General features: G+C 37.5%; 1 protein-coding gene across 21 annotated transcripts in view; it reads right to left on the reverse strand.

Moving 5' to 3' along the window:
* LOC103543242 (ankyrin repeat and SOCS box protein 12) overlaps positions 1 to 19,352 on the reverse strand; it is a 183,578-nt gene that overhangs the window by 34,319 nt on the left and 129,907 nt on the right. For 10 of the 21 annotated variants that reach the window (XM_070605634.1, XM_070605632.1, XM_070605633.1 and 7 more), the window contains one exon: positions 15,122 to 15,248. In XM_070605634.1, coding sequence (XP_070461735.1) covers positions 15,122 to 15,248 — 127 coding nt within the window. Of the gene's footprint in view, positions 1 to 4,178; positions 4,259 to 6,167; positions 12,489 to 13,751; positions 14,258 to 15,121; positions 15,249 to 19,352 lie in introns of those variants that run through there. The other 11 variants (XR_011536120.1, XR_011536122.1, XM_070605637.1 and 8 more) reach the window with 5 other exon arrangements.

The following is a 19,352-nucleotide window of genomic DNA, read 5'->3' on the forward strand; positions in this document are numbered from 1 at the left end:
TTTTTCTAGAAACTTCTTAAATAAGGTCTGTCATGTACAATTCTTTCAATTGTATTCCTGTTACTACACAGGAGTCTGATTGATGTGGTGGTCAGACATGGGGTGGGGGCAGTGGGGAGTGTTCTATTGTCCTATGATTAGGTCTCAGTGTTTTAGTGAGCTTGTGCCCCAGGGCTGTGACTTAGTAGTGCCTCTCATTTTCCTCCCCAACCTCCATTAGTTGAGACAGGAAGGCTAGAGAGGACTGGAATTGGGTGTTTCCCTTCTCCCAGTTCATTTAGGCTCTGGCAAAACACCAGTCAGTAGGTTCTGGTGAAAAGTTTTTTTTGAGAGCAGGCTTTCTTAAGAATGACAGAATGCTCTAGGTCTATTTCAAAATGGCTACTTTCCCCTCTCTCTGCTAGAAGCATGGGAGGATTTTTCTCTATTCTGCATTGTGAGAAGCTGGCAGGACTCCTGGTGGTAAAACTTATAAAAATGTGGTGGTACATTAGAGGTTTTTTTTTTAACTCTTAAACTTGTCCACACTAAGTCTCCAACAATTCTTCAATTAATTTTTAAATTTTCCTACCTGATACTGGTTCCCATGGAAGTTTCTGCTCTGGTAAATTGTCATTCTTCTGTAAATGACTCTCTCTCCAATTTTGGGGGCAGTTGTTTTCCCTGTGAACTCAATTCTTTGATGGATCTAAAAAAAAAGTTGTTAATTTTCAGTTTGTTCAGCTCTTTTCTTGTAATTTGGATGGAGTGATGAATTCCAAGCTCCTCACATGCTGGGCCAGAAACAAAAAGCCCTTCAATATGTTTTAAAATTTCCTTTGAAACTACCTCTTTGTCCCACAGATTATTTAGAATGTGTAATTTAATATCAAATGTTTAGAGATTTTTAACATTTCTATTATTGATTTCTAGTTTACTTACACTGTGATCAGAGCACACAGACTGTATGATTACAATTCCTTGAAAACAATATGTATTCTGCTGTTGTGGGTGGAGTGCTGAATATATGTCAATTAGATCTTGTTGGTTAAATGTATTTTTAAGTCCAATATCCTTACTAATTTTCTGTCTAGTAGTTTTATCTGTTGCTGAGAGGTGGAGTTGAAGCCCCCAACTATAATTTTGGGTTTGTCTATCTCTCCTTTCACATCTATCAGTTTTTATTTTATGTATTTTGGGGTTCTGTTGTTTGGTTTGTACACATTGAGGATTATTATGTCTTTCTGATAGATTGATCCTATAATCATTATGTTATATCCCACATTATAGTAATTTTGTTATAAAATATACTAGGTGTAAATACAGCCAATATTTTTCTGTCCTTTTACTTTCAATCTACTTATCTTGTTGAATTTGAAGTTTCTGATATAAAGTAGATAATATGGTTGTGTTTTTTAATCTACTCTGCCAATCTCTGTCTTTTGATTGGTGTATTTAGACCATTTACATTTCAGGTAATTGTTGACATGTTAGGGCTTAAGTTTGCCATTTTATTATTTTTGTTTGTTTCCTTTCGTTCTTAGTCTTGCTTTCCTGTGGGTTACTTGAACATTTTTAGGATTCCATATTGATTTCTGTATAGTGCTTCTGAGTGTATTTCTTTGTACAGTTTTGTAGTGGTCACTCTGGGCATTAAAATATATGTATGTGACTTATCAAAGCCTATGAGTATTAACATTTCACCACTTCTGTGAAGTGTGGAAGCTTAACTTGCATTTAGGTTCCTCTACCCTCCCACTTTTAAAATGGCATTGTCATAAGTATCAGATGGTGTTATAATTTTTGTTCAATTGTCAAATATAATTTATAAAACTCATTGTATGTACCCATATTTCTCTTTTCTATTGTTCTTTCTTCCTTCCTAATATTCCAATATTTCTTCCTTTATAATTTCTTTTCTGTTGAAGAACTTCATTTAGCCCGTCTTTAAGAGTAGGTCTGCAAGCAACAAATTATTTTAGTTTTCATTCATCTGAGGATGTTCATCTGATTCTTATTCATTCCTGAAGGATAGTTTCACTGACTACAGAATTTGCAGTTGGTAGCTTTTGTCTTTTAGCAGTTGAAAAATGTCCCACTTTTTTCTGGCTTCTCTAGTTTCATATGAAAAATTCATTCTCATTTGAATTTGTATTCCCCTATAAAATCCTATAGATAATGTGTCATTTACCTATGGCTGTTTTCAATATTTTTTCTTTGTCTTTAGTTTTCAGAAATTTAATTATGATGTGTCCTGGCATGGATTTCTTTGGGTTTATTCTCTTTAGGGTTTGCTCAGCTTTTTAAATCTGTAGGTTTGCATCTTTCACCAAATTTGGGAAGTTGTCAGCCATTATTTCTTCAAATACTCTTTCATCCCTGCTCTCTTTCTTCTTTCCTTCTCTGATTCCAAAGATATGAATGGTTGGCTTTTTTTTAAAAAAACTATACAGGTCCCTGAGGCTCTGTTCATTTTCTTTTTTAGTCAGTTTGATCTTGTTTTTCAGGTTGAGTAAATTCTATTGATCTCTCCTTAAGCTCATGGATTCTATCCTCTGTTATCTCCACTGTTCCATCCAGTGAGGCTTTAAAATAAAAATTGTTGTATTTTTCAGTTTGATAATTTGTTTGGTTCTTTTTATTATATCTTCTATTTCTTTCCTCAGAATTTCTACTTTTTCATTTGTCTTAAAATAATTTTGTATTTTTGAATAGATTTTATGATGGCAGCTTTAAAATCCTTGTCAAGTAATTTCAACATCTGATTCATCTCAGTGCCAATGTCAGTTGTCTTTTCTTATTCAAATTGTTATTCTCCTGGCTGTTGGTATTACAGGTGAATTTCTATTGCATCCTGAACATTTTGTTTAGTATGTTAGGAGATTCTGGGTTTTCTCTAAATCTTCTATTAACAGTCACCTTAATTTTAGTGTGCAGATCCTGGCCTACTTTTGTCAGCTGTGTTTCCAATGGAAGTTTAGGTTTGAGTCTTTGTGGTAATATTTTGTTCTGCTTGATTTATCTGATGCCACTGGAGTTCCCACTGGTTTCTGCTTGTGCTGCCTCAGAGGGTGGAAGGGCTTTCCCCAGGCCTGTTGCCCAGTGTTTCTCAGTAGGGGACAGTAGTCTCAAGCCTGAAAGGACAGAGGCTTCCCTGGCTGGTCCCTACTTTTGAGAGGGTCGCCCCTGCCAGTGGTCTTCCTGGGATGAGCCCTTGTTGTGGCAGGGCCTCTCTTGTTGAAGTCTCCTAGCTGCCCCAGTGTCTCTGGGTAGGAAAGGTCAGGGATGAAGAATGCTTCACTTAGCTGATTATTATTAGTGGAGGGTAGTGTCTTGATCAACCCCCCTTGCTGATACTGCCAGGCTCACCTCTTGTCAGAGGCCCTTGTTTGATCTGGGGAAGAAATGAGCCTACCTGGGCTGCCTTCTGTTGTTAGGTTGGGGGTTAGGAAATACCCAACCTGGACTGCCTTTTTCTCTTGTTACTTAAGTCCTGGGGTCCCAAACCTTTGGTTGCCTCTTGCATTATTTCCAGGCTTTATCATTGTACTTAGTTGGAAGGAGCAGTGAGGAATGAGTCTGCATCTTGTCTGGACCAGAAGCGCAATCAATAAGATTTTATACTACAAATTCTAAAGGGAGACAATATTTTAGAGTAAGTCTTGGGTTCTGATAGCCTACATACTAGCTTGGTAACATAGACACAGGACTATTTAATATTACAGATACAGGATTATTTAAGCCACATAAAATAAATTTAAAGCTCCAAGTTCAAGGCCTGGCACAGATGAGCCACTCATTAGGTATTCAATCTTTCCCTAGAAATCACCTAGTTCAAACCACCTGTTTTAAACATAAGGTAACAAAGTCCTTGAGAAATGAGGGAGCCTTTCAGATGTGCTGTGACTTACATATACTCAAGTGACATTTTTTTCCCCAATGCCCAAAAGCATACTCTGTCAATTCTTGATTATTTGGTTCCGTGCTTCTATAAAGTAGTTCTGGTTCAGTTGGACAGGATTTGAAGATTTAAACTAATAATACCAATTTATATTTGCAAAGCACCTCCAAATTTACAAAATGCTTTTGCAGTGACAATTTCCATTTGTTGCCACAATCACAGTGTGAGACTAGCAAGGTAGAGATTATTATTGTTTTGCAAACCAGGAAACACAGTAAGTGGGGGGTCTGATACTCACCCAGAAGTGATTTCTCATTCACGGCGTTCCCTTGACACTTTTTCCTCTGTGAAACCAGACCTTTACTGGGTAACAGGAGGCTGTGGAAATAGGGCACCCAGCTTGCCATGTGCTTGGTTATAGCTAACACAGAGGGTTCTTGGGGCTATAGAGTAGATGGATTCCAAGTTCAGGCTTATGTCCCATACACAGTAAAGTACACTGAGAACTGGAGCTCAAATTACCCTTAGACAGTTTGTTGGTATAAAAAAATCTTCCCAGATAGATAGAATTATCCATCTGCATAGGTCACTTCAGGGAAGGGCATATCTTAAATCAGAAAGGAGGTTGCTGAATTCCAATAAAGGGAAATAGGGTATAGTCCAGGAAGACAACATTGAAATTTATCGTAGGAAAAGAGCTGTAGCCTGGATAAACAATAGGGAGTTGGTTGAATAAACAATAGCTTATATAGTGAGATACTATGTAGCTACTAAAAATGATATTGATGTATATTTATGGACATGGAAACGTTTAAATTAAGCAAGAAACTTATATAAGAGTGTGAAGTATGATCCTATTTTTGTTATCTATGCATGGATATAAATTTATCTTTTCATAGAGGAATTATGATGCTTATTTTTTTGGTTCTCTGTATTTTAAAAATATTATATAATGAACAATGATTTCTTGGTTAATTATAAAAGAGAGACATAGCCTAATCCACTTGTTATTAACTGAATGTTTGTGTCCCCCCAAAACTCATATATTGAAATTCTACCCCCCATACAAATAGGAGATGGGGCCTTTGGGAGGTGATTAGGATTAGATGAGGTCATGAAGGTGGAACCCTCATGAATGGGATTAGTGCCATTTCAGGAGTCATAAGAGAGCATGTTTCTCTTTCTGCTCTCTACCATCTGAGGTTACAGCAAAAAGATAGTTTCCTAGAACGCGAACTCTCACCAGACACCAAATCTGCTGGCAACATGATCTTGGGACTTCCCAGTCTCCAGACTGTAAGAAATAAATATTTGTTGTTTATAAGCCACTCAGTCTCTGGTACTTTGTAACAGTAGCCTGAATGACTAAGAAATTGTATTGTAATCTTATTGTATTGTAATCTGATTGTCTAAAGACAATGTGTCAAGAGTAGGAAGGGGCCTGAATGGAGCTGAGGAAAAAAGAAGCCTAAGAGTAAGAATTGGTCAGTTTAATCAGCAGCAACAGGATTGAAAGTAGGAGGAGGATGACTAATGTATTTTCATTGCTTTTTTTGTGTGTCGGGCACTTTACCAGGTAATACTTTACATGTTAGCTCAGTTAATCTGCAAAACCACCTTGTGTAGTAGTACAATTATTACACAATTTTTCAGAAGAGGCCTCTGAGGCTCAGGGAGGGGAAGTGACTTACCCAAGACCATATAGGTAGTTAGCTAACGTTAGCTAGTAAACGGCAAAGCCAGAACTAGAACCTAAGTCTCTCTGTGTTCTACTCACTGGAGGCCCTGGGCATGTGAGTTCCCAGAAGGGGAGGCTCTGCTATGGGGCAAGGAGAGATCACTGGCTTATTTTGCAGCCTGGAGGAAATAACTCCTGAGTTCATGAGGCTACATGTGTGAGGATTCTTGCTGGGCAGGGGGGAGAAGGGACCCTGGAGGAGGGGATGAAGAGCCTGATCCCTGGACAGGTCTATCTCCCAATGTGAATGAACAAACTGGCATTCAGTCAGACAGCACACTTTTCTGAGTTAAGTTAGAGTCAGTCTTGTCCTCACAACTGATCAGATCCATGGCAGCTAGACCCTGTACTCCATAGTGCTGTCCAGAGCCAGGCATCCTCTCTGATACCTGTGTTGTTTTATTTTAACATCAACAGGGCATACTTTAACCTACTTTTTAATAAGATGGTTCAGCCATTCAGGCTCAGACAGGGCACCTTTTTTTGTTTTTGAAGATATGCCACTTTTCCTTTTATTTGTAGCTATTACACAGCAACATCACACACATAAAAGATTGAAGGTTTTTAATTTTAGACCAAAAAACTGTATCAACCAAACATCTTCAAACTGGAACACAACTGTAGAAGGGGGCCAGTGAGCAATTTGGCCCTGGACTAAACAAATGGCAGTGAACATCCTGATGGGGTCACACACCCATACCCCAGTGGTATGACAGGTTCAAGATAACACACAACAGGAAGTTTAAGGTTAATCATACATACTGTTGTACCTTGGCAAGTTCAGACTTGAACTGCTGTGGCAGTGTCATTCTATAAACCTGGGGCTAATGAAAAGTCAGGTTCTCAAAGAACCTACGCAGCTTGTATTCTGATTTATACATCAGGTGCATGATGTCCAAAGCAGACGTGTGGCTAACATTAACACACTACAGACAACATTGGTCATATAAATGAATCCTACTTCTAAAGCTGCCTGATCAATACATCCCAGGGAAAAGGCCAATTGTTTCACCATCACTTTGGTTTGTTATCTCTGGCTTAACATACCTTAAAGTCCTCATGGCACTTAGCTGGACAATATCAAAGTTAGAGGTCTAGCACTAAAAGAGATTTTTATTCTTAGATAAATTCTCTTCATCTGAATGCCCAAATGACTTGTGAGACTACATGCTACTAAAGTTAGAGTAAACACATATACATACATAAATACTCTTACTATAAGCTACATTCCAAAAAGACTGAACATGTTAGCTGTTCCTAAGCCTGAGGCACTGTTAACTAGAATACAGAACATGCTCTGTTTCAGAGCTAGAATATGTTCTCTGCATGCCTATTGGCATTCACAAATTACAGAAACAATGGTGTCTGCAAATGTGAGTGAGGCGGAGATGGTGGAGATACTTTATGTGAACCAGTGTGTCCAATTGCATGTGAGGTGGGATCAGTGACATTGGTATTTGAACAGTGAACACCTAGTGACTTTGGTGTACATATTCTCACCTTACTGGTGAGGGGTCCAATGATGTTTCAGCTACAAAGAGGCAAAGAAGGGGCTCAAGACTCATCTGCCTTAGGGACTTATTAAGGGAAGAGAATACCACCCACCATCCTTAACCCTTTAAAAGAAAAAAAGATCCAGGACCACATACCCTATCAGAGAAAAGTCTTGACAAAGAAAATACGCAACTCAGAGAATTCTTAATGAAAGAGTTTCTGCTAATGTAAAAGATAGCCTTAAAAGAAAATACATCAGCCACAGTACTACCTGGAAAAGAGGACATTTTCTGGACCACATGAAATCTTAAATAACTAGAATGCTGGTCATCCTGGACTGGCATATGCTCCTTTGCTTAACTTGCCAGGTATATTTCTGTTTTACCTTCTCTTCCCTCCTGCCCTCCCCGACTCACCTTTTCCACAACTGATCTTCTGTCAGGGCTGGTGTAGGGCCCTCTAAAGAGTCAGAGTACAAAGCTACACAAATGGTTGAAAGGCAATAAAGCTTTGGAAGAGAAAGAGGCTTTCAGTCCCCTCCCCCCAAAGCTTTAGAAAACACCAAGGGACAGAGCACTGGACTTTGGTTTCACACTGGCCAAATTCTGAACATGTTTTTGTTTAGCCCCAGCAAGACACACGGGCCTAAAGCAGACACTTGCTTTTAAAGCACACTTGCCTTTTGTGAAGACAAGTCACAAATGAGAGCATGTAACACGCTTTTACTTGCACTGACATCTAAAGGAGACATGGGCTGCCATGATTGGTAACAAAACCAATACTTCCTATTTAAGGGGAAGGCACAGACTGTTGGTCTCACAGCCAGGGTATCAGAGAAGACATGTTCAGTATGGCTTGAACATTACTTTTTTTGCTTTTCTTTTTTGCCTTGGAAAAGCTTCCAGGCTGCCATCAAATGCTTTGAAAACAGAACTGCCTTTAAAACGATAACAAACTAATAGTCCTTTATAACCCCAAATCTTTTCTGTTGTCTTTTGTCTGTTTGGTGTCACCTAATAGCCAAACGAATTTTTTTTCACGTTATATAAGAAAAATAAGCCCAAAGGGAAAAGTTTAAGGCTTAATCCATGTCTACTTTTTGTTTTATTTTAGATGACTATATCAAAAGTCAGGTCTCGATTTGGCACTTAGAAGAAAGTAAACATATTTGGTTGGAATCCTATCTGCCTGTACTATACATAGAATTCTGGGAGGGAGTGGCCTGAGGGTGGAGGAAAGATTTGGTACAACAGCTATCACTAAATCATACACACTGGGAATTAAGAGGGAAAGTGAGAACAATCTTTCTAGGTACAAACCAATCTAAAGTATAGTATACCCATTTTGAGAGAAGTATTTTTCTTAAAGGTAATTTACATTTCCCTGTGCAACTGTTTGAAAAAAAGCCATTTTATGAAATGCTATCCTAGAAAGATTTCCTGGTGGTATATCAGAGTTTAATAGCATCAGGAAAAGATGTTATGTGTTTAATAAAAGCCAGTATGTAACAAAGATCTGACATAGTTATTAAACTTCTCCTTCTGCTAAATTGGGTCAAGCTTAAATATTTAGCAATTTGGTTTGAAAAGCGCCCCTTAAAAAGATTTGGATTCTTTTGGGTCAGAAGGGTTCAGGGAAAGATCTTACTTTCAGTGAAGTATGAGGTGTGTCTCAGACAAAATGTGTCCATACATGTTGACAGGAAATGACAACTGACTTGGTAGTAACTGAACACAATTTCTAGGGTGACTTTCCAAAGATAACTGTGCCCAGTACATGCACCATAAGCTTTACATTCTTGCCCTCTTAGCTCTAAATAGAGTTTCAGGTTTTCTTTCATATAGCAAACCATATCCCTGAATCTATTCTTTAAAAAGTCAGACCACTAGCTGTTAACTGAGGTTGGTTATTTGGTTATTTTATTTATTAACAGGAGGAATCTGTCATTCTATAAACTAAGAAATAACTAATGAATTTAAAAAAAAAAAAAAAAGGTGTGCAGAATCTGAGCATGGCCACAACACAGGCACAGGGCCTGCCTCATGCTTAGAAAAGAGAAGTAGTGACCCCAGGTCCATGAAACTTGTGTAGAAAACAGGCAGAGGTCAGGTTAGTGGATGAGACAGTGGCAAGAGGTTAATTGCTTTCCTATTTAAGTGGGGCAGTCACATGAGAATGGAATTTCTGCTCAGGGAACTGGAAGGGTAGGACAGTAACATTTCTTTTACAGCATAGGTGCTATATGAAGGTATGAAATGAAAGCCATTAATAGATCATCTTTTCTAGTACACCTAGCAACTTTCCTTCAGGAGTCTATTCTCTATTGCTAGGCTCCTGACTATTGATAGCCACTGGATTTCTACCAGTACATAAATATTTGGATTCCACTGAACTTTTTTCTTCTCTCAGAATTTCAAACCCAACTGTGAAACAGGGAAGTGTTTGGTGTTAAGAGTAACTAGGGGATCTTCATAAGGCTTTCCTTAGCTCCATGTATGTTATATACAAGCAACAATGGAACATGTTGGAGAATAAAAATAATAAAAGACCAAACAAATTGACCTCACAGATCTTTAGGCTGAAATTGATTCCATGGACTTAGATCATTAACAAAATAAGACACCCTTTTTGAAAATTTTGTTTTTGCTTTTGGAAATACCAGTGTGGCTCTTTACCACTTCTCAGGTTATAACTGTATTGAAAAGACCTTTTCACTGTTGATTAATTTTGTTTTGGATTTAAGAAATAAGGTTTGGTACTATGTGCTGCCCTTGTACAGGTCTGTAGAAATAAACCTTTGATAGTAATTTTATTTGCAAAGATTACTATGTCTTGCCATTTGTCTTTTTCCTTTCCCCAAAACAACCTTAACACACTATATCTGGAATATCATGCTAGTTAATAGATTGTAAAATTCAGATTGAGATATGGGAGAAAGCCCTGGGTTTAATAAAGCAAGACCCAGAATAGATTCAACTGTGGCAGATGATTAGTACTGTCATTCTCTTTGACAACTTCCTTCACAAAACCAGGGTTAGATGAAGCCTCCAAATCAAAATTATTTGCACAAATCCCAATTTTTTCCAGAAGTAAGAGTCAAACAACAACTGGCAACATCTGATGATTTAGGTTGTATAAGCCAAGGACCAAATTGTGGGAAGAGGGGGAACAAAGAAGATACAATAGGAAATCACCTTAGTCCATTAAAATTACAGAAACAAGGCAGCTATCAAGAAAAGGTAAGTAGAAAAATGGCCCATATTTATAAATGTAAAAGACTCAAATGAATTAGTTCTTTAAAAACACAATTAAATCAGCTACCAAGAGGAGGTAAGTAGAAAAATGGCTCCAATTTACATATGAAAAAAAGACAACCAAAATGATTTAGAGTTCTTCCTCTAAAGAGGAAGGTTCTTTCTGGTCCACAGTTTAGCTAGGGGTAAGAAATAAAGGAACTATCCTGGTTCTTCTCTCCCACTTCTAACACTTAAATTAAAAGGCACTTCTTTTCTTACAAAGAAAAGTAACTAATAAGGTGATCCTTTAGAGACGTTTGTGTTTACAACTGGATGTGGCAGTAACAGAGATGGCTCTTTCACTAACGCATATCATTTTTGAGCTTAAACCAGGCACGGAGTATTTGGAATACACATCTTAGGTGAGGATCTGGATTCTGTTGGCAACGGAAATGTTGACAATATATTGCATGACCCAAACTTCCTGAATCCTACCTGACTCCAGCATGTGGAAGTGGGTAAATCATAACTGAATATCTAATAGGAAAGTGTACAGCAAGTGTATCAACCCCAAGGGGAAAATCTAGTGTTTAAACAACAAGGAACACATATCTTCTCCCAGGGGTATTTGGGCCTGCTATAAGAATGAACTGTTTTCCCAAAGTGTACATTAGCACAAGGTGATAAACCTACTAGATTTTAAAAGTAGTGCCAATTGTATCTAAAAATCTACAAACCTGATGTCATGCCTAGAGAAGCAAAACCACTGGTCTTCATAAAAATACCTAAGAAGGAAAACTCAGATGGGCAAATAGGCCACGTGTAAGCCTGGGTCTAAAGCACTGAGATTTTCAGTTGTCTTCTGATGTTGAGAAACTATTAATCAATGTTATTAATTCAGACCCTACTAATTTGGAATTGATCATTTTAGAATGTAGCAGATGCAAGTTTACCTATGGGCTATCTGTGAAAAAAGGAGTTGACTAAGTGAGTATTACAAGACCTAGCTGGGCTGTGGGTTGAGGAGAACAAGTGTTGTAATTTAATAAAACTATTTCCTTATATGTTCTAAACCACCAAGCACCCATGCGCCCATGCTAAGAGTTAAAGATCATTTTCATTTATTTCTCAGGCAAATGTTGGGGTCTCTATTGGCAATAATGTTAGCTTACATCCTATGACTAAACATAACTGGAAGTAAAACTTTCTTTTAAACCCTTCTGCAATTCAGTTATCTGCCACACACTGTCTCTCCATCCCCTCAACAGCATCTTAGTTCTCCACTGTGACAATATTTCCACTTTGTTCTCAAGCTAAAGCAATGAGGGTGGAAAAGTAGAGGAGGCTGATTATTTAAAAAAAAATGGAATAATGGAACCAGCCTAATATCTCAGCTGAAAGGCAACATTTCTAAAGTTAAATCCCATTCTAGAACAATAACATGTTCTTTCTTTTGCCTATGTTCTGGGCTGCTTGGCTTGCATATACTGGTCACTTAATCAGTAAAGGCCCTAAATCCCATTCCAGACTTTTAATGGGAAGAGAGGTGCCCTGGTCTCACCCATTTAAACCAACTGGAAAAGCATAACCTTCTTTGGAACAAGGATCATTGTGGGTGCTGCAAGCGCACCTAGTATGGAAGCAGATGAGTAGCTTACTGTTGCTTGGAATAGTCTGCCTCCTTGATGGTGGCCTTGGAGATGCCTATGTCCGCAGAGATGTCCATGTGCCCAGAGAAGCCCATGGCCCCAGAGATGCTGATGTCCCCAGAGAAGCCCATAGCCTCAGAAATACCTGAGTTGCCAGAGATGCCCATGGCCCCAGAGATGCCCTTGGCCTTGGAGTTGCCTGTGTCTCCAGAGAAGCCCACATCCCCAGAAATGTTTATGGCCCTAAGGCTGCCCATGATTCCACAATAGTCACAGTAGAGATCTGCACACTGGCTTTTTACTTGATCCATCTGAGCTCGGAGGCCTCCTTCCCTGGACAGGGTACCATTCTCCATCAAGGTATTCAGGTCTCCATCGATACCCATAAAGCCAAGAGGATTGGTCAAAGGACTTCCCAGATGCTGAGATAATAAATTCCCTAACTGAGAACAGGTACAGACTTCTGGTGGCTCATCATGACCTTTCAGTTTCTGTCACAGGAGTAAGAAATGGTTGAAAAGAATTAGAAACAGGAAAAAAACTAGGCAAATACCACATTGACCTGCAGGAATCTTACCTGCTGTCACTTACAGGATAGCAAATGACCTTTTGTCCCCTCCTTACCCCCAAATGTCTTTTCTTTATCATTTGACATAGTGCTTTAAAAGCCCTACCATTAAAGATCCTCAAGGGTCTTGTATGTATAAAAGTCCTCTTTTCTGATGAACGCAATTTTATTACTGGGAGCAGGGAAGGCAATGGAGAATATCACTAACATTTATTGAATACCTCTATGTGCCAGTCTCTTTTCCTATAGTATTTTCTTTTATACTTACAAGAATTCTATTAGTTAGGTATTAGATGTAGTTTACAGATGAGAAAACTGAGGCTCAGAGAATTTAAGTAAGTCACCCAAATTCATACATTTAGGAAGTGGTAGAGCTGGCATCTGATCCTGCCTCTTCTTAATGCCAAAAGTCTATGCACTGTCTACCACCTCATGCTACCTCCAATGGATATTTTCGCTTTCAAGGATAACACAATGATTCACTGATACTTTACAACAATGATTCTTAAGTTTTTGGGGATCATAGACACCTTTGACAATATGAAGAAAATGATGGATCTTCTTCTCAGAAAATTGTATGCATGCACATGTGTGTACATGAGACAGCACACACACTGTTTTAAGGTAAAATTTCAGGGGCTTCACAGATCCCCCAATGGGCATCTGTGGACAACTATGGGTTTATGGACTCCAGTTAAGAGCTCCTGCCTTAGGGTATAGGCATATCATTTTTATTTTCCTGGAAATCGCACATATAAAAAAAAAACAGTGACAGCACTTGGAGAGAGGAACTGAATGGGTAGGTATCTGGGGGAACCTTTAAACTTTTCACTTTGTACATTTTTGTATTCTCTATATTCTAACTTTACACTTGTACTGCCTTTTTATAAGTATCAGCAGGGTTATCTGGGTAATAATATTATGGACCAGTTTTGTTTTTATTCTCTGTATTATGAAAAGAATTTTAATAATTGTTATGTACATATTTTAAAATGAAGCCTTACATACTCATTTACTTTAGAATCAGAGAGTGATATGATTCTATGTAGAATGAAGCTGATTCCCTCTCAAGAATTAGGCAAGAATAAGTGAGAAGGCTGGATCTAGAGTAGGGACCTGCTCTGGGGGACTGGAGAAGGCTGCTAATAACTAAAGGAAGAGGCAGGAGACCCTAGGAAAAAGTTACCTTACTTCTCAGTTCTGCTTAGGGCTTGATCCTCCTGGGGCTGCTTGTTTCCCTTATTTCCTTTGATTTTAAGTCACCCTTCAGTTTTGCCTCTTCTTCTTCTTCTTCTTTTTTCTTTTAAATGGAACGAAGTAACTGACTATTGCCTCCCAAGAGGACATTCACAAGTTTGGGATCTGATATAATCACAACACATTTATTTTCATAGTAAAAGGACATTTGTTTACTTACCTTATCTGGCCTAAAGTAGGTCCACGCCCAGTTCCTAAACAGCATACCCTTTCCAAGAATTATTTTCTAAGAGGTACCCCTCCCTCTCCTTCAAACACACCCTTAGGGATCCATAGATTCCAGAAGCAGCTCAGCATTTTCCATATTTTGAAAGGAAATCCTTGTTGACTTGTTTAACATGTAGTTAACAACAAGTGTCTGACTTTGGTTTTGCTAGTATCATAATGCAAAATCATCACATGTAGCATGACCAGTCAATGAACAAAGTTTGAAATCTACATGGGAAGGAAATGAGAATTTTTATAAGGTTTTCCTAATTGGAAATATAAACAATTTCATCATTCTTATCAGTACACTGACAAGAGATTTTCATGTATTGAGGTATATGGGGTAACTATTCGGGTTCAAAACTGATTCAAATTGAACTAAAGAAGCCTGGCTTATGGCCTATTGAACATACATTGTACATCTGCTTTAACTATTAAAGAATGCACTTAAGATAAGAATGCATACTTCCCTTCCTAAGCTCTATTGGTAACGTCCTAGTGGTAATGCCTGTATTAGTCTATTTCTCAACATCAGGGTCATGTTGACCTGCTAACAACTGAATACCTCTTTAAAACTTTGAAAGTGTATCCTGGGTGTGTTTAATGCATGTTTGTTGTTCTAAAAAGCTCCAAGATTGTACTGAAAACCACGCTTCTCCAGAAAACTTTCTAAGGCCATCCCAGGTCATAATCCTCACTCTGGCTCAAGTAAAACTCACCTTATTTCTCTTATCTATAGAACAGTTATTGGTTATTTTGCATCAACAACACCCAAGATATTATTCTTATTCTCTTGATGGATAACAATTGCCAGTATAATTTCCCTGTCATCCCCTCTTCTTCCTCCTAATAATTCCAACCAGATCAAAAAAGGAACCGACCTATTTGTTTAACTAGCTGAGTGTGATATTTACTACTTTCTATGGGAAGTAAGAAAGAGTTGTGCCTTAGAGCTTTGTAGACACAGGACACCTGGAAGCCATAGAGTATAACAAGCCTGCCAGGAAGCTTCTCACAAGTACCAATTCAACTCCAAATGGGCTGGGCCTACCCAGAAGGGGCAAGAGGATCTCCTAAGACTTTTCTCCTCACCTTTTCCAGTTTGTGCACATCCGCCTCCAGCATTGCTCTCTGCTTCTTAATTTCCAGGAGGCTCTCTAACATACTCTGCTTGGGCTGCAGCCCTCTGTCAAAGCGGTTATACATCCCACACCAGAACCTTGAATAAACAAAAGGAAAAAAACAGTGCGTTAGTTTAGCTGGAGGAATAGATTACTCATGTTTTCCTTGTGCCAAAAAAATATTAGCCTGAAAGGGGGGCAGATCTCAAAAGTAAGGTAATTTTGATGACATTAAAAAGACTGGACACAAAGTTCCTAGCAGAAATATCTCTGCTGAAAGAGATACTTTGGACTTAAGCAAATTTGAGCTTCTTTTTAAAAATTAAATTAAACTTTTTATTTTGAGATAATTACAGATTCACAAGCAGTTTTAACAAATAATAGGGAGTGACATCAAGATGGCAAACTAGGAAGCTCCAGGCCCTTGTTCCCCCTGGAAACACTAAACAAACCATAGATGGACTGGAGTAGCTTTGTGGGAACTCTAGAAATCAGCTAAGAAGCTGCAGCGACCAAGTGAATGCCTATGTGAAGAAAAAGCTATACCCAAGAAACTAAGAAAAAGCTATACCCAAAATGGTACAAATATTCACAATGCTTTTGCTCATCTTTGCCCCACCCCCCTCCTCAGTACAGCATGGTACGATTGAGAGGAAGGTGCCCAATTCCCAGTTCCTCCTTCAGGATAGAAGGAAAAGAATGGAAGTTTCTTGCAATGCTCTGGCTTGTCTACAGGCACCCTGAGGGATTCATTTTTGTCTCACCCAACTTGGAGCACTGACTGGAATGGTGGCATAGTTTGCATATCAAGTTGGAGGTTACTCAAAGCAGTGGCAGTGAGAGCTGCAGGAGGTCGGCAGACCCACGAGTGCTGAGTGCCTGGAGGCAAGTGATTATGGGCAAATAAATAGAAAAGAACTTCCAAGCCTTCTAAGAAGCAGGGCTAATAATCTTAAGGAAATTTAATATATTTAAAAGCAACCAAGTATATTGGGAATGGGAATAAAAGCACATGCACAGGCCTAGGGAAGACACATCTTCAGAAAAGGTTTGAGTTGACCCTGATCCTTTAAACTGGGCAAATTAGTGTAGGCCTTCCCCTGCAATGGAGCAATTCCTCAAAGACTGGGAGAAGTAGCTGGCTTTTAAATGCCAAAATTTCAAGAAAAAAAATGACAAGGCATAAAAAGAAACAGGGAAACATAATCTATTCAAAGAAACAAGATAAATATCCAGAAACTGACCCTAAAAAAACTCAGGTCTCTAGCTTACTTGACAAAAATTTAAAACAACTACTTTAAATATGCTCAGTAAGCTCAAAGACGACAACATGGACAGACAAATAAACAAAATAGGGAAACTGATTTAGGAATAAAATGAGAATATCATCAAAAAGATAGAAATGATTTTTTAAGAATAGAACGAAATAAGAATTCTAGAGTTGAAAAACACAAAAAATGAATGGAAAAATTTACTAGAGGGGTTTAACACAAATTTAATCAGGCAGAAGAAAGAATCAGCAAACCTGAAGACAAGTCTCTTGAAATTATTGAGCATGAGGAACAGCAACAACAAAAAAAATAAAGAAGAAAAGTGAGCAGAGCCTAACGGACTTATGACATACCACTAAGTGAACCAATATAGGTATTCTGGGAGTCCTTGAAGAAGAAAGAGAGATAGGAATGAAGAAATAGCCAAAAACTCCGCAAATTTGAGAACAGACATACAATATAAGAAGCTCAATGATTTCCAAGTAAGATAAATTAAAGATCCACAATGTGACATGTTAAAATCAAACAACCAAAGACAGTTTGTCAAAGACAAAGAGAGAATCTTGACAGTAGCAAGAGAAAAGTGATGTTACATACAAGAGAGCCACTAAAGGATTATTAGTGGATTTATCAGCAGTAACCTTGCAGGCCAGAATGCACTGGGATGATATATTTAAAGTGCTAAAAGAAAAACAGTCAGTTGTGAATATCTTATCCAGAAAAACCGTCCTTCAAAAATGAGCAAGAAATTATGACATTCAAAGATAAAGAAAAGTTGAAGGAGTTAATTACCACTAGATCTGCCCTAGGAGAAATGCTAAAGGGAGTCCTTTAAGTTGAAACAAAAGGACACTAGACAGTAACTCAAAGCTATACAAAAATATAAAGTTCTCTGGTAAAAGTAAACACACAGGCAAATATAAAATCTTGCACAATTGTAGTTTTGATTCTTAACTCTACTTTCAATTATTTTATAGGGTTTAAAAGACAAAAGTATAAAGAATAACTATCAATCTATGTTAATGGGTATACAATATATAAAGATGAACTTTGTGGGATCAATAATGTAAAGTGTTGGGGGTCAGAGGTACAAAGGAGTAGAGTTTTTGTATGTGACTGTAGTTAAGATGTAGTAGTTTTCTAGGGCTGACAAAACAAAGTACCACAGACTGGGTGTCTTAAACAACAAAAATTTATTTTGTCATTGTCCAAGATCAAGGTGTCAGCAGTGTTGATTTCTTCTGAGACCTCTCTCCTTGGCTTGTAGATGGCCATCTTCTCACTCTTTCTTCATATAGTCTTTTTTTCTGTGTGTTTCTGCATCCTGATCACTTCTTCTCATAAGGACACCAGTCATAATGGATTAAAGACCATCTATATGAATCTCCCTTTATCTTAATTATTTCTTTAAAGGCACTATATCCAAATACAGTAACATTTGAGGTACAGGAGGTTAAGACACTAACATGAATTTTTTGGGAGGGCACAATACAGCCCATAACACGTTATCAGTTTAAAATAGACTGTTATACCTTTATGATGTTTCATGTAATCACCATAGTAATCACAAAGGAAATATCTATAGAGTGTACACAAAAGGAAATGAAAAAAGAATCACAATATGTCATTGAAAAAATCAACTAAACACAAATAAAAGTAGTAATGAAGGAAATGAAGGACCCTTTGTCCTTCATTTAGCTAAGGCATATAGAAAACAAATGACAATAAGTCCTTCCTTATCAGTAATTACTTTAAGTGGCAAATTAAACTCCCCAATCAAAAAGCATATATTGGCCCAATGAATGAAAACAAAACACCCAGGATTCAATTATATGCTATCTATAAGAGACTCACTTTAGATTTAAGGAGATGCATAGGTTGAAAGTAGAAGGATTGAAAATAATATTCATCCAAGAAGTAACCAAAAAAGAGCAGGGACAGCAATACTAATATTAAAAAAATACATTAAGTCAAAAACAGTTAAAGAGACCAAGAAGGACATTATATAATGATGAAATGGTCAATTCACCAGGAAGACATAACAATTATAAATACACATGCACCAAACATCAGAGCTCCAAAATACATGAAGCAAAGAGTAAGAAAACTGAAGTGAGAAATGGCTCTACAATAATAGCAGGAGACTTCAATACCTTACTTTCAGTAATGGATAGAACAGACAGAAGATCAACAAGGAAATAGAGGAGCTGAACAAAAATATAACCCAACTGGACCTAACAGATATAAACAAAACATTCCACCTAAAAACAGAAGAATACATATTTATTTTAAGTTCACATGGAAGATTCTCCAGGATAGACTATATGTTAGGCCACAAAACAGGTCTTAACTGACAATGGAATGAAATTAGAAATCAATAGCAGAAGGAAAACTGGAAAATCCACAAATATGTAGAAAGTAAACAACATATTTTTAAAGAGCCAATGGGTCAAAGAAGAAATCACAAGGGAAATTAGAAAATATTCAGATACAATTGAAAACAAAAACACAACATATCAAAACTTAGAAAATGCAGTAAATGCAGTGCTTAGAAGTAAATTTTTAGATGTAAGTGCTTACATTAAAAAAGAAGAAAGATCTCAAATCAACAACTTAGCTTTATGCATTAAGGAAGTAGAAAAAGCAGAATATACTATGACCACAGCTAGCAGATGAAAAGAATAATAAAGATTAGAGCAGATTTGAACAAAATAGAGAATAGAAAAACAACAGGAAAAAAATCAATGACACCAAGAAGATTCTTTGAAAAGATCAACAAAAATCAACAAATGTTAGCTAGATTAACTAAAACAAAAAAGAGAGAGAAACCTCAAAAAATTAAAATTAAAAATAAAAGAGGGGACATTACAACCAATTTTTTAGAAATAAAAAGAATTATAAGAGGATACTATGAACAATTGTATGCCAACA

This window comes from Equus przewalskii, chromosome X (assembly GCF_037783145.1).
Source record: "Equus przewalskii isolate Varuska chromosome X, EquPr2, whole genome shotgun sequence".
NCBI lineage: Eukaryota > Metazoa > Chordata > Mammalia > Perissodactyla > Equidae > Equus > Equus przewalskii.